Source organism: Myotis yumanensis, unplaced genomic scaffold (genome assembly GCF_028538775.1).
Source record: "Myotis yumanensis isolate MYYU_CA2020_CCGP unplaced genomic scaffold, mMyoYum1.0.hap1 SCAF_9, whole genome shotgun sequence".
Classification (NCBI taxonomy): Eukaryota; Metazoa; Chordata; class Mammalia; order Chiroptera; family Vespertilionidae; genus Myotis; species Myotis yumanensis.
This window is the reverse complement of record NW_027223760.1, coordinates 8,470,001-8,495,000: the sequence shown is the minus strand read 5'-3', so window position 1 is coordinate 8,495,000 and position 25,000 is coordinate 8,470,001. Positions and strand designations below refer to the sequence as shown.

General features: G+C 36.3%; 1 protein-coding gene across 1 annotated transcript in view; it reads right to left on the bottom strand.

Moving 5' to 3' along the window:
* FOXP2 (forkhead box P2) overlaps nt 1–25,000 on the bottom strand; it is a 698,448-nt gene that overhangs the window by 8,227 nt on the left and 665,221 nt on the right. The window contains exons 18-19 of the mRNA XM_070423754.1: nt 24,341–24,410; nt 23,399–23,562 (exon numbers count right to left, since the gene is read on the bottom strand). Of these exons, the coding sequence (XP_070279855.1) occupies nt 23,399–23,562; nt 24,341–24,410 (234 nt within the window). The remainder of the gene's footprint in view (nt 1–23,398; nt 23,563–24,340; nt 24,411–25,000) is intronic.

Below are 25,000 nucleotides of genomic sequence, written 5' to 3'. Positions count from 1 at the left end.
TTTGTGCACCGGGCCTCTAGTTTAAGTATAATCAACTAGGTGGCAAAACCCTGCTTAACTAGGAAGCTATAGCTTCACAAACTCCAGGGGCTCGCCACATTGCCCCCAAAGGAAATAATACCTCTCTCTCCACACTATAGGAAGGAAGGACTGCTTTTCAATCTCCCTGGTCCACTTGCCCGGACTGTGGGGGTAAGTGAGCACATGCACAGCAGAAACCAAGTAGGCAACCACAGAGGCCAGTCAGTCTAGCCTGGGAAAGGGATTGGATTGGATAAGAGACACAACCCTGGGAAATGTAAACAATAGGTTGGTTAGGGCTTGGACCCATCAAAAGCCCATGAAAGCTTGGGAAGTTGATTGGTTAGTTTGAAGAAGTCCTTGGTCCTTCCCAAACTTGCTCAACAAAGACATTCTCTCTCTCTCTCTCTCTCTCTCTCTCTCTCTCTCTCTCGTTCACTCAGCAACATGTGCTCATCCCATACACTCATGCATTTCATACATTTCATAGCAGCCATATGGGTCTAGCAGCTGCCTGGGCCTGCAGCAGACCTCGCAGGCTCTAAAGGACTAGGCTGTAATATGGCACAGAATCTGCGGACAGTGGTCCTGTATCTGGCCCTATGAATACAAGATTGGAGTTTTCCAAAGCAGGATGGCCAGAGATGAGACATTGGGAACCTGGGGACAGCCTGCTATTTCCACCCAAATGAATCTTATCACTCCACAGCCTCCCAAGCGTGGCTCTCTTGAAATGCTTTCCTTGAGACTCCATAAAAGAACACGATTTGCACTGGCAGGACACTGACTGGCTGGCACCAGGGCAGCGGGTCATTAGTCAATGCAGCTGGTCCTGAGGTCAGCCATGGCATCGCTTGCCTGGTTTTGCTGCTTTTCTGGGCCTAGCGCTGAAACACAACTGAGGCCTAGATGTTATCCTTTGGGGTTAATACTTACGGGAATGGTCATGCCAAGGCCTGCATGGGAGTCACATGAGGCCTTTCTTTGGCCCCTTGTTCCTCCTCTAAGGGGGTCTAGTGCATGTCCAGCAACATCAGAGAGGAAAAGGTCAGAGGAGAGTCCAAACCACATGATCAGCGATATGAAAGGGCAGGGGGTCTAAACTGCATGACCAGCTATATGAAAGCTCAGTGAGTCTAAACTCCTTGAGCAATGATATGCTAAGGGAGGAAAGGTTACTCTGGGGGCAAGATCCCTATTTTCCCAGTTTTGCCAGTCGCTAGGCACCCAGAGCTTTCCACGCTGGTGACTTTTTGTACCTGGCCCATCATCCTTGTTCTGATCATGTCTAACTACCGCCAGAGAAGTACTCGGGTTTATAAAAAAATAGCAGAAAGACTGTTCAGAAAGCCAATACAAGGTGATGGTCCTATAACTATTCTCATAGTTTGCATGCATGGTCAAAGAATTCTGAAATTTCCCCAATGTCTCCACTATATCAAGCTATGATCAACTCTAAGCTCTCAGTTCTAAGTATAAGTTACTCCCAAAGGTTGGAGACTATGGGAAGTGGCCTTTATAAGATCACTAGAGGCCCAGTGCATGAAATTTGTGCATGGAAGGGGGTCCCTCAGCCTGGCCTGCACCCTTTCGCAATTCAGGACCCCTTGGGGGCAGTCGGACATCCCTCTCACAATCCAGGACTGCTGGCTCCTAGCCTACACTTGTCTTCCTGCCTGACTGATCACCCCTAACCACTCTGCCTGCCTGCCTCATCGCCCCTAACCATTCACCTGCCTGCCTGATGCCCCTAACTGCCTGCCTGCCTGCCTGATTAACCCTAACCACTCACCTGCCTGCCTGATCATCCCTAACTGCCTCTGTCTAGGTCCCTGCTGCTACGGCTTCATCTAGAATGACGTCTGGGAGATTGTTCAGCTGTCCAGTCTAATTAGCATATTACACTTTAATTATTATAGATTACTGCACCCTGTCACACACAGAGCCGCAGGGCGATCAGGGGGTTGGGGAGCTCCCCCTATCAGGCACAGAGCAGGGCTGATCAGGGGGTTGGGGCACCTTCCCCTGTCACAATTGTAGTCCCCCCAAAGAACCAGTTACTAAATAAAATTGCACCAGGCCTCCAGTTACTAAATAAAATTGCACCAGGCCTCCAGTTACTAAATAAAATTGTAGTCCCCCCAAAAGAACCAGTAAGAATTTGCATAAAATTCTATTGTAGTCAATACAAATAGAAACTCAAGAAGAGGGTTTGTCATTGATATTTAATGAAACAGAATTTATTGTGCTTAAATTTTACATGCATAAAAAGTTGCATTAAATTCACAGCACTGTACTATTATTGTAAGGAAAACCACTGTTGTTTTTAATTTCCAAGAAACTATTTATTGTCCTGCAAGAGAAATCCTATATAATAAAAGGCTAATATGTAAATTGTCCCCTTGACCAGAAGTTCAACTAGGAGTTCAACTGGGAGTTCAACCAGTGGGTAGGGCCCGCTGGCCAACCACCCACAGCCCCTCCCTTTGGCCAGCTCCACCCCTGATTGCACCCCCCCCTCATCGGGGCAGGCCAGCTGTACCCCACCCATGTATGAATTCATGCACCAGGCCTCCAGTTACTAAATAAAATTGTAGTCCCCCCAAAAAACTGTTATTGATTAAAGAATAGTTTATAAATTTAAAAAGTAAAACATCTAGCATATGAATATGACTAATTTGTAGATACTATTTTACATGATGAATAAACTAATTAAAGATTACACAGTCAATTAGAAAACTCGAAAGGTGCAATTAGGAAAATACATACCACAGCAGTAGGCATGGGGGTCAGGTGGTGTTTGTGTGTGTGTGTGTGTGCGCGTGTGTGTATGTACACAGATGATTTCAGAATAGTAAAAGCCTGAAATCATAAAAACTGTTTTTGAGGATCATTTTAAAAGACAAAAGAAATTATTTTGACTAAAATATCTACCAACTGAATTCAACTACTTTGACTAAATGCTTCACTGAAGTAGCCAACAGTTTCAGTAAAATGACTGATGAACCAACTGGTTATTATGGTATCATGTAGACATGTCCAGAATTTTAAACATTTATTAAATGTTTAATGTTAATTTTCTCAAAGCACTCTCTAATATATAGAAAATCAGATCTTCTAATATGGTTACTTGTGAAAGTTCATATTCACTTAATGACTCTTATTTTTAAAAATGACACTTTGATTTAATAATCATTATGAGTTGAATTTTATAATTTTAGGTTTTCCAGGTTCAATCTGGGACTCAGAACATTTGAGAGAATGGAAAACTCTAAGTTATGAAAATAATTAGAATAAACTCTTAAGGTTAATATAACAGCACCTTTTTCCTAATTAGGTCTCATACATGACCTGTGAATAATCAAAACTTTCAAGGTTAAATGGCTGAATATTTTAAAACAGATATTAAGAAGCTAGCAAGATATACACAGATATTGGCCACTGTTTTATGGGATTGCACTCCAACCAATTATCATTAGTTTGGGCATCTTATGATTTAGATTTGACCTCTCACGTAGTTGGTGTGTCTTCATGTTCTCAGGGCACTGCGAACACCTAGGAGGTCTCCCTACTCTGACTCAGTTTCTAATCCCCTGTTCACTTCCCTTGTCCCCTCAGCTGGAGCACTGCCATGTTATGAGTATCTGATTCATTTGTGTTTACCTTTCTTGTCTGCATTTTATTTGCATAAATATCCTGTGGGAAAGTCTCAAGGTGGATAAAGAGGAATAACAAACAATTTATTTTTAAAACACACAGAGATAATTTTTTAAAAGGATATCTATAAAGTATGTTCAGGTGCATTCTCAGAGAATTTCAATATGCACAAAATTTATTTATTTCATTATTTCACTGCCTGGCAAAAAAAAAAAAAAAAATCTGTCTGAAGTGAGACACAGGGGATGATACAGGATTAAGTTAAAACCTTAACCCTTCAGCCATTCTTAATAGCTAGAACTCAAACTACCCATGTATAACAGTATTTCTGAGTAACTTAAATTCCAGACTCAAAATATCATCCTTAAAGCATCATGTTCAGCTCCTATTCCAAGATATTTTATGCTGACTTAGTCTGTGCTTCCCTCTTCAACCCGCTGTGTGTCACAGAAGGTGCAATTCCCTTCTGGTCTTTGTACCATCTATGCATACCCTGTCTGTCATTTAAGAGCCAGACCAACTTATATCTTATCTACTTCTAGAGGGGGGTTTGTTTGGCCTGTCCAGCTTTGTGCTGATCTGCTACTTTGACACACCAAAAGCATTTTTTCTTGATCATTCTGATACTCAATACTTTGAAATCTTTGAATCTAACACTGTATCAAACATAATTTCATTCAATGTTCCCATTCTATAGATAAGAAAATGAGTGACTTTCCAAGTGGTATGATAAGTAGACTGTTTTTTGGAACCTTGTTATTCCTGCTATCCTGTGTCCCCTTAATCACGAGTATTGTACTGAACTTTCTAGTGGTGGCTGGATTGTGTCTTGCCAACTAGACTATGAATGTCACAGATTAGGAGAGCTATACCCACAGCAAGCACCTAGTAAGTACATGTTGACTGAATAAATGATGTGCAATCAAGTCATAATTTCATTTGCAGTAATTCTAAAAAAAAATTCCCTCTGGAATTAAGTATTCTTGGGATCCTTTCCATCAGATTAGTTTGTGAACAAGGTATCAGACCTGGGACAGGTGTAAATAAAATTTCTTTACTAAGATAAGCTAAGACCAAAGCCAATAATTATTAATGTTCAGGTTTCAACATCTGATTGCCATCAAAGCGATGTTTAAGAAAGAAAGAAAAAGTAGGAAGAGAAGTTTAAGCATCCCAACTACCCATGCCTATAAATAAGTGAAAGTCTTTTCAATAAAAATAAAATTCTACCATGATTATCTCTATGTACATTAGGTTTCTCATTTTTGAATCTCAAAGGGCTCCATGCTTTCCCTTTCCCCGTTGTACACCAACTCAAAAGAAACAGCACACAAAGAAAACATGCCTTTGGTGAGTTGCAGGATGAATGAGAAATTAGTCTCTTCTGTGGTCATTAGCAGTGTCTTTCCCTCCTTGTCCCCATTACGGAATATGAAGGTCATCTAATTTATTTTCAGGAAAAAAAGTGGCTATCTCTACAGTGTTCATTTTTCCAAATTCTTCAAGGTACCATGTGTTACAAGGATAATTAGATTTTCTTCGAGGAAAAATGCTCCCCTTCACCAAAGAAAACTCTCTGACAATTTAAATACAAGAAAGACATCCCTTTAAAGAAACTCCCTCTCTACTGAGTGCTCACCAGTTCTTCCTATGTATCCTCTTTTCTAGTAGAATAATATAAAGACTTTAATTACCTGGGTGTGATTTAATACAATAAAGTTTACGTATTTAATATTTTTATTAACTTGTAAGTGTAGTGTAAATAATACTGAAGAGTTTAGACACCTTATTCATACACTTCAGTCACACAGTTAAGTGGCTAATACATTGTTTATGAATATAGCAGGTTTTGAGGATAAAATGCTTGGTTTCGAGTCCTGGCTACTTTACTCTTAGCTATGTGGCTTGGGGGAAGTTACTGAAGGTCTCTGTCACTCTTTACTCTAAAAGCAGGAATAATAAAGGGCCTACTTTAAACAGTTGTTATGAGGATTAAATGATGATTTACATATGCAAACTACTTGGAACAGTATCTGGGTCATAAGTGATCAGTAAATGGTAGAGACAGTCATGATAATCACGACCTTAAATCCTTTATGGAAGAAGGGATGGTATAAATACATGAATTAAGTTTTAAATATTGTATGAGTTTAACTAGCTCTAAAAATATTTTAGCCCTTCTCGCAAAAAGAGATTTTTATTACTATAATAGGAAAATCATAAAACAAACATATATATGTACTCCTCATAATACCATAATTATCCCAAAGAATTATTTATTGAAAATAAAAACACTAAGACAAAAGCCCAGGTCATGTCTCAGATCACTTTTGAATCAACAAAGTACATTTCTAAGTAGAATGGCCATCACTGAAATGCTCTGTAAAGAGTCCCTACACTTACTTTCCTCACCCATCAGTCCCAGACCTCATCATTACCTTGTCATTAAAATCATTAACATACATGCGTGGAATGGCCCAGACCTATATCATATCTGTTATATACATTAAGCTTATGCAGTCAAATAATATATTTTATGTTGGAGAAAACTTAAATAGATTAACTCAAAGTAGACTAAAAAATGGAAATTTTAAAAGACGTAAGCAATCCTATATAATAAAAGGGTAATATGCAAATTGACTGAACAGCAGAATGACCAGCCGCTATGATGCACACTGACCACCAGGGGGCAGACGCTCAGAGCAAGAACTGCCCCCTGGTGGTCAGTGTGTTCCCACAGGGGGTGGACTGCTCAGCCACAAGCCAGGCTGATGGCTGGTGAGCACAGCGGCCCTCCTTCGCGGCAGCACTAAGGATGTTCGACTGATGGCTTAGGCCCGCTCAGAGAGCAGGCCTAAGCCATTGAGGGCTCCTGGACTGTGAAAGGGTGCAGGCCAAGCTGAGGGACGCCCCCACCCCCCACCCGCCTCCAGTACACGAATGTTGTTCACCAGGCCTCTAGTATGCATGTAAGCCTGATAGATAATACATTTTTCTGCCAAACATTCTTTTATAGTATGGATTGAGTAAAGTCCCTTGTATCTGTAAATGACATAAAGAGCATCAATCTCATTTGAAAGAAAAAGCCAGTAACTTAATACCATTATCTTCTCTTGCCAATAATTAATTTAAAGTTTACTGTGTACTTTCTATATATAAGGCACGGTAGGAGCGTTTAAACATCTATCAAAGAACCTGCAGTCCAGCATGAGAACAATATGTACTTGAATAACTACATGATTGCCAGCCAGAAGTGTACTAAGAAAAGTAGCAATTACATAACAACAGAAGAGTTAATAGCAGGCAGAGATTATTTATTATTTGCCTCTAAGAAGGATCCCAATGTATATCATTAAAGACAGTAAAGTAAGAGCAGTTTTGATGGACAAAAAATAAATTGTTGACTATGCAGACGATAAAACTCTTTCTGGGTTTGAAGAAGATCTATGCTGGATGGTTCAAATGTTCATCATGCCATTACCCCCACCCCCCTCCACTCATGTGAATGATTTAAGGCATTTTACAGATCAAACTGCAGTCCTTAGTAGAACCCCTCATAATAAGTAAAGTAGAAATTACTTTAAAAAATAGAATCAATTGTTTATAGGAGCAAAACAGATGATAACATTTGAAACATTGAGGACTTACTAGGCTTGTTTGTTTTTAATATGAGCAAGGAAGAAAAAGAAAACTAGTGGAGTTACTGATTTTTTTTATTGTCTGATTTGTGAGATCTTGAATAAAGGATAATCAGTAGGCTTAGTTTTAATGTATCTTATGGCAGGAGTCTATGAAGTTTGGATTGGACAATCTCCCCAGCCATTCATTTATTTATTGAGCACCTAATACATATCAGGCAACTGTATTATTTCAGAAGAGTACACATTGGCACAGAAGGGCACATGTAAAAGGTAAACATGTTTCCCTTAATAGTCCCGTTAATAGTTCTTCTAAACCTGATAAAATATGTCATAGTCCTTTAAGTGGGTGTGGAAATAACTTCATCTTTAATTTTAAAGCAAATTATCCATTTGGCAAATAATGGATAGCCTTTCAAACTAGAATCCAGACATTTATTTCAAACAGTATAACAATTTTTCTGCCGTTGAAACTAAAGATTTATAATCCAACTATTCCTTTTAATCCACTACTTATTATTTACTACGGAAAAGCAGTAATTTATATTTCCTGCTTAAAGACGGCATAGCCACCTCCTAATTTGATGTAATTTACACCTGGGAGAATTATACAGCTATTTGGAACTTCTTTAGATAATTGGATAGAAAGTATTTAGTGATGGAGGGATGTAAAGTCTGTTGCTATTTTCTGAAATCGAGATACAAAGTCAGCGACTTAAATCAAAGAACTTCTAGAAGGATAAAATTTTAATTATGAACAAAATCAGAAGTGAAATAAAATCAGTTCAATAGACATTATGTGCAAACCACTAAGCTAGGATCTGATGTGGAAATAGGTTCCTGTTTTCATAGAGTTTTTCGGTTTAACGAAGACATATACTGTACACAAGGCAGAATGTGACCCATACCACAGTAGACAAAGTGCAATGAAAGAAGTGAGATAAATTCTGGCAACATCATTAGTCACTGCTCTATGAAGGAGGGGGTTGTCACTTCGGATAGGTTTTGAAATATATGAAAATGTTCATTATGCAGAGTTTAGGAAAAGTGCATATGGCCTTGGCTGGTGTGGCTCAGTGGTTGAGCACTGACCCATGAATCATGAGGTCATCAGTTCGATTCCCAGTCAGGGTACATGTACGGGGTAGGGGGTGCACAGGAGGCAGCCAATCATTGTTTCTCTCTCATCTATGTTTCGGTCTCTCTATTCCTTTCCCTTCCTCTCTTTAAAATCAATAAAAACATACTTAAAAATTAAAATAGATAATGACTTTTCATAATATATGCAATTTTGATAAATCTTTATATTTGTCGTTTTAATTGCTCAATGAGGAGGGGAAGCAAATATAAAACATTTGGGTATTAGAAAGTGAAAGATGGAAAGATATTAAAATCTATCTATAGTCCTCATTGTGATTAATATGCTTGTATTGTAGTAGCAATGGCTGCATGCATAAAGACTTGATCTCTGAAAAATTTATTTTTAATTTTCAGTTTATGTCATTTTAAAGAAAAACATATATTAAAATTAAATATAGTGGAAAAAATCTTGCATTTCCAGTAGATTTGATTAACAAAAAAGAAAAGAGGTAAGCCATTTTAAAAGTAGGATATATGGTCTTGAGGGTCTTGCTCATAATACCCAAATAATCGTGAATTTTTAAAATGTATACTCATTACTTACCTCTGCTTAATCTTAAGTTGAAAAATATGATTGCTATTTTGCAAGCAAAAACAGTTGAATATCAATAATTTCATGAAATTTAACCTAAAAGTCTATTTCTTGTGAATCCCAACTCAAAGGTACATCCTCCATAAACACTTTTCTGATTCCTGTTGTTCATGTGCATACTTAAGTCTCTGAATTCACAATTTGGTTACAAACCTCTTCATTCCTTTACTTGGTGTCTCTACTTATATACCTATCCATCCCTTTATTATACTTACACCTCTTTGTAGATACAGATTATCTACAATTTTCCAGCAGAGTATGTTGCACATAGTAGGTGCTCAAAAAATGTTTATTTAACTTAAATGAATGGAACTCATCTCTACTCCATTCCACCTGCCAAGCCTTTACTAGAAGGAAATGCAGAGTGGCAGTTGATGTTTATACTGTAGTTTAATCTTTTAGTCTTACAGCCCATCTTCAGCAATAGCATAAAGTACAACACAAACAGAGGACTAGCTGCATTAATAAACTGATTTGTTGACTAAAAAACAACTGTGTTGCATCTTCACTTGTGAAATTTATTTATTTTTATTTATTTATTTTTTTTAAATATATTTTATTGATTTTTTACAGAGAGGAAGGGAGAGAGATAGAGAGTTAGAAACATCGATGAGAGAGAAACATCGATCAGCCGCCTCCTGCACATCTCCTACTGGGGATGTGCCCGCAACCCAGGTACATGCCCTTGACCGGAATCGAACCTGGGACCTTTCAGTCCGCAGGCCGACGCTCTATCCACTGAGCCAAACCGGTTTCGGCAACTTGTGAAATTTATAAGTACCCAAATCACCCAGGGCAGAAGAAATCTTAATGCCTGCCTACATCCTAAAGCAAAGAGTCAAATTATAATGGGCAAGTTCATCTTTTTCAGATTGTGGTCACAGTATATTTTCTAGAGGAATGCCAATTGTCTTCATTTTCTCCTTAATACTATTTTTCTTTAGAATAAGAAACACTAGGGATAAAGTTCTCTTAATCTGAGATGTTAAAAAATAATTTAAGTCAATAGACATTAAACTATAAAGCCATAGCAGTGTTTCTTATTTGGATGTCATCAAATGTAATAATTTATTTATATAGTGTCATCACTTATTAGAAACTCAGTGGCACAATGGAAATTTTACTGGCTTTCCAGAAATACAGTATTGTGTAATACCATGAAACTAATGATAAAAATTGTGTCTTCAATGTTATGATAAATATCAACAAGTGCTATAAGGAAAAGCTTACAATTAATGGTTCATAACTATAATATGGTCAACTTTAGGCAATGTAAAGTCAATTTAAACAAATATTGACAAGTCAAGACTAAATGTAAGACTAAATTAAAATTGTTTTTATGTGGTTACTCATTATAGGAGAGCCTTTATACCTTGTCTTCAGATAACCCTAGTTATTTGAGAAAATTGAATACATTTAACATAGCATGCCACTGGAAAAGAGTAATAAACATCCTTTTATAAAGATATCTTTTAAAAAATTTGATAGAACATTTTTTCACCTTTTCCCTGCCCTAGCACACTTGAAGGATATCACATTACTCATTGGATAATACTAAAATCCTGTCCTCAGAACTAGCAGGAGGTGCTGATGCTTCAATTTTACTATGGAAACGAATTTTATTTGACCCAATATAACAATCTTTATCCAGCAAATGAACTTATACATACAGTACTTTTAGAAACATATTAAATCTATTGAAAAACCATGTATCTACTTTCCACTCATTACAGATTTGTTCAAGTCCTTGATTTTAAAGTTTCTTAATCTTTACTTCTACTAATTGTAGTTTCAATACCTTTAACTTACATGGGGTATATTGGTTAACTCTAAAAGAAAATGTTTAAAATCATACGAATTCATCTTTATCTCTTATTTGTTATGTCCTACTTGTTGGCCAATGACAGTTAAAAATATGAGAAAACACCGAGTATTGCTATAGGCTAATGCTGTCCATTGATTTCCATACGTTTTGACTATTTCACAAAATAGCATCAAATTTTTCTAATTAAAAGGAACTACTCAGATGAGTTTTTCTTTTAACTCTCTACAGTATCTATTTATGGTAGTACTTGCCACAGAGTTGTTGAATAAATAATGGTAACTAGTATGTAAGCATTTAAAAATCAAAGTATCTGATTAGCACTTTATCAATTTAATTTACATTTGCATACATTTTAAAAAATTTGTTTATTGCCTCAAGTTTTACATATGTCTCCTTTTCCCCTGCTTGACACCCCCGCCCCCCCCCCCCCGCCCCCGCAAGCTATTCTCACCAGGGGCAAGCCCAGCCCCCACCGCCCCAGTGTCTGTGTCCATTGGTTACACTAATATGCATGCATACAACTCCTTTGGTTGTTCTCTAACCACACTGCTCTCCTTCTAGTATTTAAACACAAAATGATATAATTATATTTGTCATTTATTGGTAGATTTATAAAAATTGCCAGTTTTGTTATGTTCATTTTTATAAAGGCAGGTTGAAATGAGAAACAATTTATGTTTAAACATTTTTAATTTTGAAGAAATATTTTAGTTTAACATATCACAGAAATAAGCTAAGACATGAAACTACAGATATAAATGGAAAAGGTTACTTTTAAAAGAAAACATTTTGTTGGTACTTTTTAAAATGACTTAATCTTAAGCTAAAGAAATTATTTACTTAATTTTACTTAAGCTGTTTATTCTTTTTAAAAAAATCCTGATTTCTTACACTAAATTCTAGATTTTATATTTTAAATTTAATCACACATTAGAGAAATATTTAATTCTCTTACAGAAATGAATAAGAAGGCCATATACTTAAAAATAACTAGAATTAATATATCAATTAAGAAATTATAAAACAGATCTTTAGTTGTATGGTTCAATGGCTTTCCAATTTATTATTTTTTTAAGATTGTTTTCACTTTTTTAAATTAAAATAACATTTACCACAATAATTCTAGTGTTGAGTGAATTGATCTTCATTTTGATTTGCAATAGTTTGTATATATATAGCTGCCAATAGTTTGTATATAGCTGCCATTAGGACAGTAATCAGAAACACCACTCCAGTTCAACAGATAAAAATTGTGCTTATCTCTTGATGAAAAGGTAAATATTTCTCCTCCCAGAAATATGCCACCATTTTTAAAAGGGGATAGAAAAATTGGAGTGAAGAAATGATATCTCAATTCCATATATACCTCTATAATTTGCTTTCTTCCGAATATAATTAGAAAATGCCCTACTTAATTTTCCATCCTTTTCACTCTGGCTAAGGATAAACAGTCAAATAAATTTCAATTTTTCTTCTTAAAATCAGCATACAACCTTAATCCTAATATACTTAATAAATCTCTTTACTCCCTTATTCAATTCTCTTTAAATATTCAGTCAGTGTTTAATTGCAATGGAATATTATTTTCAGATAATCATAATAAAATGTTCTCTTCTAAGATATATTGCCAATATTAAGGATGTGGCACACAATTCTATCTTATATCCTAACAGATCTGACTTTAAGCTTGAGTTACAAAGTTTCACTTAAAGATAATGTAAAGTTTAAGAAACATGACAAAAAGGTAGATTAAGGTTAAAGAAACAATTTTATAAAGTGAATGTGTGGTAGTCAGTTAGACAGATATGATTAGAGCAAGGAAGATGGGCCAGGTAGAGAAAGTCCTTAGGGCAGAAAGCTCCAGGTGCCTAGCAACTGGCAACACGGGGAAAACAAGGACCTCACCCCCAGGGTAACCTTTTCTCCCCCAGCTATCTCTGGTCATGCCCTTTGAACCCCCTGACCTTTTATATTGCTTGTCTTTCCACGTGGACTCTGCCCTGACCTTTCCTCCCGGGCCTGTTGCTAGTCATGCAGTAGATCCCCTCAGAGGAGGAACAAGAAGCTGAAGAGTGGTCTCAGGAGACGCCCATGCAAGGCGCTTGCACCCGTCCCGTAGGCATTAACCCCTGGGGATAACATCCAGGCCTCGGTTGTGTTTCAGCTCCAGGTTCAGAAAAGCAGCAAAGCCAGACAAGCGAAGCCTGAGCCATGGCTCAGGATCAGCTGCATTGACTGATGCCCCCCTGCCCTGGTACCGACCCAATCAGTAGACACCAAGACCCTCGAAGGACTCACCTGGAAAGGTCATGACTACTCTATTGAGATCCTTCCTTAGAACTCCCTCAAACCCATACTTATATATCTATATCTATATCTATATCTATATCTATATCTATATTTTATTGATTTTTTACAGAGAGGAAGGGAGAGGGATAGAGAGTTAGAAACATCGATGAGAGAGAAACATTGATCAGCTGCCTCCTGCACACCTCCTACTGGGAATGTGCCCACAACCAAGGTATATGCCCTTGACTGGAATCAAACCCTGGACCCTTCAGTCCGAGGCTGACGCTCTATCCACTGAGCCAAACCGGCCAGGGCTCAAACCCCTACTTTTAAAAGCCCTAAAGACGGAGGCCCCAGGCTGGCTCTCCCTATGGAGCACACCAGCATCATTCCTCGCCCCGCTCCCCACGCACATTTCCTTGCCTCTCTCTTTCGGGTCAGCTGCTCGGGTCCTTCTTTTGCCTCTGTTACTTTCTCCCTGAGCTCACACAGCTCAGCTGGCTCACTTCTTCCACAGCTCAATTATTCTACCTCTGTGGCTTTCTAAATAAACTTTGTCTTATAGTTTGAATCTTGGCTCTGAATTCTTTCTTAGCCAGAACTGAAGTACCAAGGCTGCTCAACTGAGGTCCAATTGGTGCCATTTTTGCCACCAAAAATATATATAAAATATATAAATTTATATAAGATTTCTTCCCCCACCTTCAGCATTTGATAGTTATTCAAATTTATACAACATTGTTTAAAGAAACTGAATTGTACAAGATTTGAAGGCTCACTTACAAATGATTTCAGATAATTTTGCAGCGGTGCTAATTTAAAAACATAAAATTATTTCAGATTTCCTATTCTTTTTTTAAAAAAAATATGTATTTTTATTAATTTCAGAGAGGAAGGGAGAGGGAGAGAGAGATAGAAACATCGATGATGAGAGAGAATCATTGATCGGCTGCCTGCTGTACACCCCCTATTGGGGACCGAGCCTGTAATCCAGGCATGTGCCCTGACCAGGAATGGAACCTTGACCTCCTGGTTCATTGGTCAATGCTCAATCACTGAGCTAAATCAGCTGGGCTTCCCATTCTATTTGATTTATAAAAGTGATAGCTGTGACCCAAAAGCCTGTAATAAAAATATAGATGTAACTTATTTGATTATTGATGAGTACAAATAAATTATGCCTAATCTCAGAATCAAAACAGTTTCCTTGTAGTTAAGATACCATTGGTACCATTCTTGTGCCTTGCAACTAACTTTCAACAAACATTTAGCTATGGATACAAGGGCCTCTATATTACTAACCCATTGGCCAGAGAAATAAAAGAAAGCTAAATTATATCTTGACACTTGGGCATTAAGTCAGTTTTGCTGCTCTCCAAAAGCCCTTTGATCCATTCATCCAAAAATTGTATTTCTGCTTGTTCTTGAACTAAGCTTGTCAAAAATGTCAGGATGAGTATATGGATGCACAAAATATATGTCCTGCTTCTCTCTAATTCCCTCTTTGATAACTTGGGTTCTGACTCCCTGAAGAATTTGACCTTGACCTCAAAGTCCTCTGATTAGACCCTATGGTTGTGGCTACCCTCCACCCCCCTTTCCCAAGTGGATCGACTATGTTTCTGGACAGTTGTCTATTTCCCTTTGCCAAATTGCCCTGAGGAAATGTGGCCCCTAAACTGCTGCTTCTTGGTGCAGCTGTCTCCTGGATATTTTTACAGAGACGGTCTCCACCAGGTTTACATAGGGTTCATATCATTAGGTCTGTCTAATTTCTGAGACTGGCCGTTCTTCTGGAGCTATTTCTTTGCTTAAATCCTATATAAAAAAGAGCTAATATGCTAATTAGATCAGACAGCAGAATGGCCTTCCGGAATGACCAGTGAGCGGGCTCGGGGGGGTGGAGCTATGAGGGCAGAGGCAACCAGGGCTGCAAAGGCCTACCTTGTATGAATTTCATGCATCAGGCCTCTAGTTAAACCATAAGACTGACTCAATGTTCAGTTTTCTCCTGAAATTATTCTCACTTATGCTCTGTTAGTTTTAAATTTTTAAAATATGTTTTTATTGATTTCAGAAGGAGGAAGGGAGAGAGAGAGAAACATCAATGATGAGAATCATCAATCGGCTGCCTCCTGCACGCCCCCTCCTGGGGTTGAAGCCTGAAAGCCGGGTGTGTGGCCTGATCAAAATCGAACTGTGACTTCCTTGTTCAGGGGTCAACGCTGGACCACTGACCAAACCAGCCTGGGGAACTCTGTTACTTCTAAACATGAGAATGGAAGAGGGAGTAAAAACAGTATTTACCTTTCATTCTAAATCTACCGAAGTATGTCTGCCTTTGACCTGCTAATTAACATAAGGACCTTATATGTAAATTTATTGATAGTAATATAATATTGTGTGACCAATGATTACTTTTACTCCTGCCTTTCATTTTATTTAATTAATTAATTAATTTTTTAAATTTATTTTATTGATTTTTCACAGAGAGGAAGGGAGAGGGACAGAGAGTTAGAAACATAGATGAGAGAGAAACATCAATCAGCCGCCTCCTGCACACCACCCACTGGGGATGTGCCCGCAACCAAGGTACATGCCCTTGACCGGAATCGAACCTGGGACCCTTCAGTCCACAGGCCGACACTCTATCCACTGAGCCAAACTGGTCAGGGCTACTCCTGCCTTTTAAATGTCTTGCTATTACTCCATTTCCAGTCTTCAAAGAATAAGATGTTGAGCAAATTAAAGAATGTAAGTTTCCACTAGTTATATTAAACTTTTTGGTCATCTACTGTTTATATAAATTATTTCATTCTGTCCTAATGAGAGAAACTGCTGCTAGAAATAGGAACCCCGAGATAAAGTTTTAAACTGTGTTTATTGGTGCCAAAGTATTCAAGTATATTGTGTTACTTATGTGACTGATCAATTTTAAATTCCACCAAAGTAGTCAAAATGAAGTGCTTTTAACATTTATTAAAATATAACATCTGATGTAAATTACCTTTATATTAAGTAATATTCTAAAATAATAGTCAACTTTATATAATAAACATCTTGGGTTATAAAATGCCTTTTCTTAACAATTACACATCTACTTCCCAAGCCATATGCCCAAAGCTGAAGTTAAAATATCATATAGGTATGTAAAAACCTTCCATTTCCCCTAGTACTAGACATAGAGAAAAATTAATACTGAGTAGCAATATTCATTTTTCAACAATTCACTCAATGGTTCTTTGACCCCTATGGAAAGAACATTACTGAGGCTCAACTAGTGTTAGTGCAGATGAAGATGTACCTCTAACAACGTATCCTCCTTATATAGCAAACAGAAGCAGTAAGCTCCAATGCTGTCAGCTAAAAGTTTTCTGACCCACTTTGCCTAAATTGTGGGGATTCAGATCACGGATGTCAGATATCATTTGTACCGTTCTAGAAAAATCCTTTAAGACCCTACAGGAACCCACACATTTCCCCAATTGGCATGGTGAGGATATAACACTTTTCCGCTGAAGGCACTGCAGCTCTGGGAGGATCGTTTTTATTAAGAGGAACTAGAATGAGTTGTAGGTGCCACATATGGGGATTGGGATAATGTAAAAAAGAACCGCAGCTACAGAGCCACACTTGTAGCACCTAAAGAAGATAAGATGATAAAGAGCTCGCATAGTCATAAGTTCTCTACACTCACTTTGGAAAGAGATCTCAAAGCTAACTAGCAAAGTTAATGAAAATGTTTAGAGATTAAATAAAAATGGAATTAAGTCAGAACCAAAATTATGAGGCCCAGAATTGTAGGAAAAAAAGGTGAGATAGAAAAACTGTGACAAGTTGTGAATTAGAAAAATCTGTAAAAACATAATACATGTTTATGTTTATGTTTAGAGCTTCATAATGCATCTTAATGATCCAAATATCAGCAAAAATAGTGCAGGTTGAATAGGCATTTAGACAATGAGAGAGAGCACTCCACTCGCTCTAGTTGTCAGTCACTTTCAACTGCTTTCCTCTGAAATACAGAGCCAATTTCAAATGCTTTTGTCCACAGAGAGTGAGATCTGAGATCTGTAGGGATTTAATATAAAATATCACCAACCAAAGGTGTAGGGTTTTCAATTGTACATGTGCCTACAAATAGCAATTTAAATTTTAAGGCAGCCAAAGAGAATAGAAGAAAGGTAATATTATATACTTGAATATTTTCATTATGTTTCACGACAGTTCACAATGCATATTAGATTTTCAATACCGTTTTTACAAAGTGGGAGTCTAAAAGTCCCTTTTAGATGTCTTTGGTTGCAGAGTATTGTTGCCAGGAGAGACTGAAGTTTCTTATTGGAATGATAACAACGACTGATGTTCTCAAGAGGCAGAGGATGCTGGAAAGATGACTGGGACATGTGATGTACAGAAAGTTCTGGGGCATGTGTTCAACATGTTAACCAAAAAGATGAATCTCCATTGCAGTCTTGAAAGAATACTGCACTACTAATTTCATGTGACGCCTGAGCCTTTTGACTTTCTTACCCTACATTTTTGGCTGCTAAGGACACAAAAAATGTGTTTTCTAGTCTTATATGAACCATATTAACATCTGAATCTGCATAGAAGATCATTAACTCTCAAGCTTCAAATATTTGCTTGAGAGAGAGGTGAAATAATAATCACTGACTAATATAGAATATTAGCAAGTATAACTTTGAAATGTTATAGAGGCTAAGAGGATTCAGGCATGAAACGAGAATTCATCTGAAAACTCAACAGTAGGAGACTCTAATCCTCAGAAATGAGAAGAACATGACAAGGGAAGGCTTTGTGTATAAAGCCTTCAATACAAAACCAGCTCGGGAAGAACATTCATTTTGATCTCTAGAAACAGAATTTGAAAATAAAAAGAAATGGGAATCGTGTTTAACATTTTCACAAAAGAAAAATAGGCAAACCTGAACCAGCTTATTGAGAGTGGGGAGAAACAATTGCTTAATAAGAAAGAAACAACTGAGTTGAACTAAATATGGTGGGTACATCATTAAATTTCTCTTTTTGCCTCAGGTTTGGAAAGAGACAGGAAATGGATTGATTCTGCCAGTAGGAGCTCACCTTCCAGGTCTTTCTTCTCTTTTCATTCATTTAAGTCGAACACATGGGAAAAGAGAATACACTTAAATTATTTCTGCCTGAACACATCATCAATCCTAATTCTTTAAGTGGTCCTTTTAAGAGGCAAACATCAATATAAAATAGAAATCTAAAGTAATTTTATCTATATTCTATAGAACTCTGAAAAGTCAGGCAATCAGGTATATTGGCACTGAAGTACATAAGGGAAGAGTATTATAAATTGTAATGATACTCAGCTCAGACTCTTAAGGAAGTATTTGTTCAGACCATGATGGCTCTAGAACTCTTTCAATAGCAGTGGAAACTCAAGATTTTAAAAATATATTGATTAAAAAGGATCAAATAAGTTTCAAAAATCTATTTAGAATCTATATTATCCCACCTGGCTTTAACCTGTCCTACTTCTTGCTAAAATCCACTTAGCATTCATCTGATTTATACTGCAGTGATCCCAGTATATTTATTTCTTTTTCAATTCACCTTTCATAAGATAAATAAAATTTAATGAGTGCTGGGAGGATAATCATAAATGAGATGAAAGGGCCAGCCTCTTTCAAGTCACATAAATTAGGATAGCTATAAAATATACCAACTAATTAAAATAAAATTTAAAAAGTGTACTCTACCAATATTTAGAAAGATCTCTTTGCTTTCTTATAAAACGAGCACTGCATTTACTTATCCCTTCTTCCTAAAATCTCTTGTTCTCCCTTCTTCTTCAGAGGTCTAAGACAATCTTGGATTTTAGTCTTGTATTTCTTTGTGAAGTCGACCCATTTCAAGCTAGACTGTTACCTCCCACTTAATTCTTCCTAATCACTATCAGATGGCTATTGAATGCTTACTTTGTGTTCTATGAGGTGTTAGGCATTTATATGCTATACTTTCTCTAAAATATCATCTCTGTCCTTAAGTTAGGGATATGTGCAAAATGATCACCCACACATGCACACACACAGACATGCCCTCATGCACGCGGTTAGTTCCAGGAATAAGCCCTTCAGAAGAGGAGGAGAGTGTGGGTTCTGACAGCAAACTTACTTGGGAAAATGGGACTAGGCCCTGAAGGAAAGATGGAATGTAGGTGAGGGAAAGAAGATGAAAAGCAAAAAAGAAAAGAGCAGAAAGCTAAATAGTTAAGGCAAAACAAATGTACTAGTTTGGCAAAAGCCTTTGTTAGGGGCACTACAAGAGTAGAAGTTGGAGTGGAGGGAAAGTTTTAAATGTGGAGCATCAAAGTGAATAATATGGATGCTAACGTGGTATCTCTTGTTTTCTAAAAATAACTTGTAAGAAGCACTAATCCATAGCTATTCTGCTCTTCTAAAGCTTCAAAACATCTCCATCAATCTCAGGAATCCTTCTATATTTTACCAAATAGGATTTTGCCATTTTGGAGTTGAATGGAAAGACTAAAATAAAAGTTTCAGTTTTGTTTTGTCCTGAATCTTCAGGATATTTAGTTCTTTGATTCAGCAAATGAATGCTAAACTCATCATTTTCCCTCTTGAACCTCTCCTTCTGTGTCTATTCTTGTTCTTTTGAGCTTTTAAAGTTTCTATGACCTCTCCCAATTTTCTTCTTTGTCCTCAGCATTCCATTGGTTGTCTTGTTCTAGTATTTCTCCTTACAGCGCTTCTGGTATCAATTCCTGCTCTTCATGCACAGTCTTGTACTTAAGTCAGATACTACATATTACAAGAATTACTTCTGTTTCCATCTTTCTCACCTCCAACATATCCTACTATACACGAGCTACATTCAGTCACAGTTCATTCAGTACACTGTCAGATTACTTTGCCTAAACGCAGCTCTGATACTGTGAAGCTCAAGCTCATTACATTCACAGGCTCCATACTGGGGAAAATAAAACCCATAGCTTGATATTTAAGACATTCCACAGTCTAGTCCCACTTCATATATTCTAAATTCTACTTTACTTTTAATATTCTAAATTCCTATCAAAACTAATAATCAATTTTTTCTAGGCACATATCACAAGTTCCTGTTCTGGGTTGATATTATTCTCTCTTTTTGAATTGTTAATCGTGTACAACCTTAGATTACACCATTTTATATAAAAAGTTTCTTATCCTGCTGACTCTAGCTGATGCCTACCATGAAGCCAGGCCTCATATTGTTTAAACTTCATATACCTTACTTCATGAATTATAAGAAGATGTGGGAGGAAAAGAAAAGTGATTGTCTAGTAAACTTACCGCATGCTTATGAAGTGCCATTAAAATGGGAAATATTTTAATATTGTTTATAGTCTCATTTACAATAACAATCGGGTATTACAAGAGGTAATATGAACCAGTGAATGTGTACACAGCACTATGAGGGACACACAGAGCAATTATTATGCTTCAGGCACTCATTTCATTTGCAAGTATTCTGAGAGGTAGGTATTATTGCTAACCTCATTTTCAGCTGAGAGAACTGAGGGGAAAATAAATCCCATCCAGCTATTAAATGCTAAATCTGGGATTGGAACCCCTGTAATCTGTACTACTGATACCACCAGACTTTTCTGGGTGTAGTTTCTAATTGCATCCGCATAACTATCCCCCTCCAAAACAACAACAACAAGTACCATGACTTCATTTCAGGACACGTAAGCAGGCTTTTTAAATGGTTCATAAAAATTCTTCCATTTCTGTTTAATTTTCAAATTCAATTATATGCAGCCAAATTTCGATTGAGAGAATTAGATAATATTTTTCTTTGGCTTATAATGTACATAAAATGTCTCACAAATTCTTTAAGTGAAAGTTTCTAAACACTCTGTAAAGATGAAAATATAAAATACTGAAATGAAATTCTATCAACAATATTTGACATCTTATATATAAAAAGTTAATAACAGCAGAGACTGATGAAAAAATGAATGTAATTCAATGTTTTGCATGATAATTAAAAGTTTGATTATAATTTATATAAATTAGAAAGATTTGGACTTCCTCTAATTTTTCTCTTTTCTGAAATTGATTTTTAATAAGCTGAGGGAAACTTTCCTTTTATCTCTCTAAGAAAAATACATAAAAATATTCAAATATTGCATAAATGTACAGTTTGTTAGATGAACATTTTAATTTTATAAAGCCATAGTGCCAGGAAATCAGGCATTATATATACAATTTTTACATATCATTTTAAACATAATATTTTCTTTTCTGACATATTCCACAATTAAACTGTAGCTAAACTAATAAAATGAAGAACCTAAAATAGTAATTACCAAATGAGGAATATTACAATCCTAAAAATGCCATAATTTAGCCTAATATTATCTTAAGTTCTAAAAAGATAATGTTTGATAAACTACTTTATTGCATCATTATTTTTAATTTTAATACCATCACATTAAAAATACTTCTCTACATGTTTTCTATATATGGTCTATAACAACTATCTACTGCATCCTAGCAACAGGGAGTTGTATCAACAGCTTAAATACTTTTATTATGAATGTCATTTCTCTAAACTAGGTCTTTTCTTAATGGGGGAAAACAGGCTCTAACTCTTGTTTGCTCTTTAAAATTGTATTGTTTTAACATTAGCATACTCAGGAGAACTGAAAGTAAAAGGCATGCAGCTACCCTCCCCGCCTGGCTCCAGGATAAAGCAGGAATGGAAAACTTTTGTCTGATTGCTCACTTTCCTTATTTTACTGTACTGCTATTCTCAAGAGCATATATTCATGTTCTTGCTTCTTCGAGTTTTATTACTGCTTTTGTATTATTTAATACATCTAAAGACACTTCCAAAAGACAAATTTTTCCATTTTGAAAAAGTCATGGTTTCGAACCTGATGAAACACATTAATGTTCACAGTGTGTTTTTCAAAAAGGTGATAGAATAAAAGTGCTATAAAGCAATTAGGTACATGATCTGAAAGACATTAATATGTCAAGTAGAATAAGATGTTTTAAAAGTCAACAAAATAAAATTCTGTGAAACTAGACACATATAAAGATCACATTTCTCTTTCAGATCTTTGACTAGATACTTAATTCAAACATAGGTGGAGAAAGTATAAAAATGAGAGAAAGTAATAAACTTACCTCAATAATTTAAAATTGGAAGTATATAACATTTAACTTTAGGAAGTACATACAGACATAAGTTATAATTCAATATAACTGAAAGGTGTGTGTATATATATGTGTACATATATACACATATATACGTATATATATATACATATATATACGTATATATGTGTGTGTGTGTGTATATATATATATATATATATATATATATATATATTTCAGATTCTGATTTTTTCCCCCTGAATTCTAGGTTCTCCCATAGTCTGTACATTTTAATAAACAAGAAACTGATATGGTTGGCCTATTGAATAAGCCCAGGCATTTTTTAGAGTGTTATACACATTTCTGAAATTCACAAAACATCAATTTTTAATACATCTACTCTCTCAGCTCCATTAAAAGGATGGTAGGGGAAAGATTTTAGAGTAATTAATGATATAGTTAGCTGCTAAATATTAATAGGAATCGTAGTCTTGCATAAAATATAACGTATAAACCTTGCCAATACAGACGCACCAGTAATTAAAGTTGAATATGTAATTACACTGATTAATATGACAGGCAAAAAGTTACACTTTACTGGTTTCTATGTAAACTGTGGGTAACAGTTAAACTTTGCATTTTATGGTTTATAAAAATGGGCAATATCTTGACTACAGTTCATAAATGGTTTAGAGACCTGCAATAGTAGTAAAAATTATGCCAACTTGCTCCATCATAAATATTCTCACTGCACCATGCAAACCAAACTGTGATAATGATCCATAAGATATAGAGTCATCTTAGGCACTGCTTTACATCCCAGAGAATGTTCGTTGTATTAAGAATTTGTAGGGAACTGTTACTACAATAATTATGGGACATTGGAGAGATTCTAAAGATTCTTAAATTTGATTTGGATACACATATTCACATCATGAACATGGTGCAATTTAACTCCACTTAAACTTGTACTTTTTACTTATACATCATTCGAATCTTCAGAAGAATACTCAATTTTAGGAGCCTATGAATATAAGCTCTTCCTTTTATGGAAACTGCTAACCACACTTACATGTGTGGCTGAGGCGAGCAGCCCGGACTGCTGTTCCCGTTGCTGTCCATGTGGTCCAGGGAGCCGTTGAGATCCTCGTGGACAGCCTGGAGGAGGCCGCTGGATGCGTTATTGATCAGGCCGGGGTTACTGAGCAAAGGCAAACTGCTCTCTGCCAACGCAGCCTAGTGACATGAAGAGGGTGGAAAACGGCTTGTGACATGCTCTTTAAAATATTTTCTAAAACATAAACATTCTTTTAATGGGTTTGAATCATGGTGTGGATATTTTAGAAGCATGTAAATAAAACGCACGGAAGGACAAAGGTTTCTAATGGGCAACTCGTGGCAGAGATACCAAGCAAATGAACTGTGATGTGAAAATATGGAGGAATAGTTCTCCCAGAAAACTTTTTTACTCATGTGTTAGCCTTCCACATAATGAAATGCTGTATCCTCACTTGTAGAGAGAAACTCCGAGATAATATAAGCAGTTGCTCGGCTTTTTAAAAATGACCAGAACTTAACTCAAAATAAAGAAGTCCTGGCATTTGCCGCCTCTGCATAAAAATTATATATTATAATTAAACTTTAAAGTTTTTGCCACAAGCACCATGTTCCCCAACACTATGATGTGAAATCATTTATGACAGCCTGGATAAATATTAATGCATAGCCACATGCATTTGCAAAAGCTTCTATCAATCTAGCATTTGCAGGAAAACCGAGTATTCCAGATTTTGCCACAGGGTGTCCTTCTTGCTTCTTCACATCAAAAGTATCTTGAATTAGAATCAGTGCTTTCTACAGTACTAGGTACTACAACTTACTTAGATGATAAACCAACTATTAAGAACAATCACAACCCCGCCTATAAACAAAGCCATGACCAAAAAGAAAAGAAAAAAAAAGCCAAAAACATTCTAATACAAGGACAATGGAAAGGGGCATTTAATGCTATTACCTGCAAACTGGCATTAAGAGCTGCTCCATAGCCTAAACTGGTAGGTATATTTTTTACTAAGGTTGGGCTTCTGGAAGAAAAAAATATAAAGATGATTTTTAAGTTAAAATAGAAAATATCTGGATGTTAATAATCCCAGGTAAAAAGCTATGTTCTGGCCTGTTTGCTCCCACTGCTAGTCCAGAGGGGATGGATCTCAGGCCAAAGAAATGATGTAATAGAGTTCAAATATATAATTCTCTATATATTATACAGTGACTTGGTCAAGGAATATAAAGAATGAAATTTAGACTGTTGTGTTCAAGCAAATGGAAGCATGACCTGTTTCTAGCGACGTGAGGTTTTATTTCCTCCCAAACCCCACATTCCTATAACATTTTAAAAATATAATATACAATACAAATACCAATCTGATGCAACCAGGAAATAATTAATGGTTAATTTCTAGAACATTATGAATTAACATAAAAATTACCATAGTTAATTAAGTGACAACGTAATGGATTAACTATTTCTTGAATACAGAAATGAGAACATACTTGACCACAGAAACCAAAAACGAAGGGCCAATAGTAAATAAAATACATTCAAGTCATGTCTTCACAGAAGGCAGCAATGGTTTGGGGAGCACGGAAGTGCTACATGGAGTTAATTCATTAG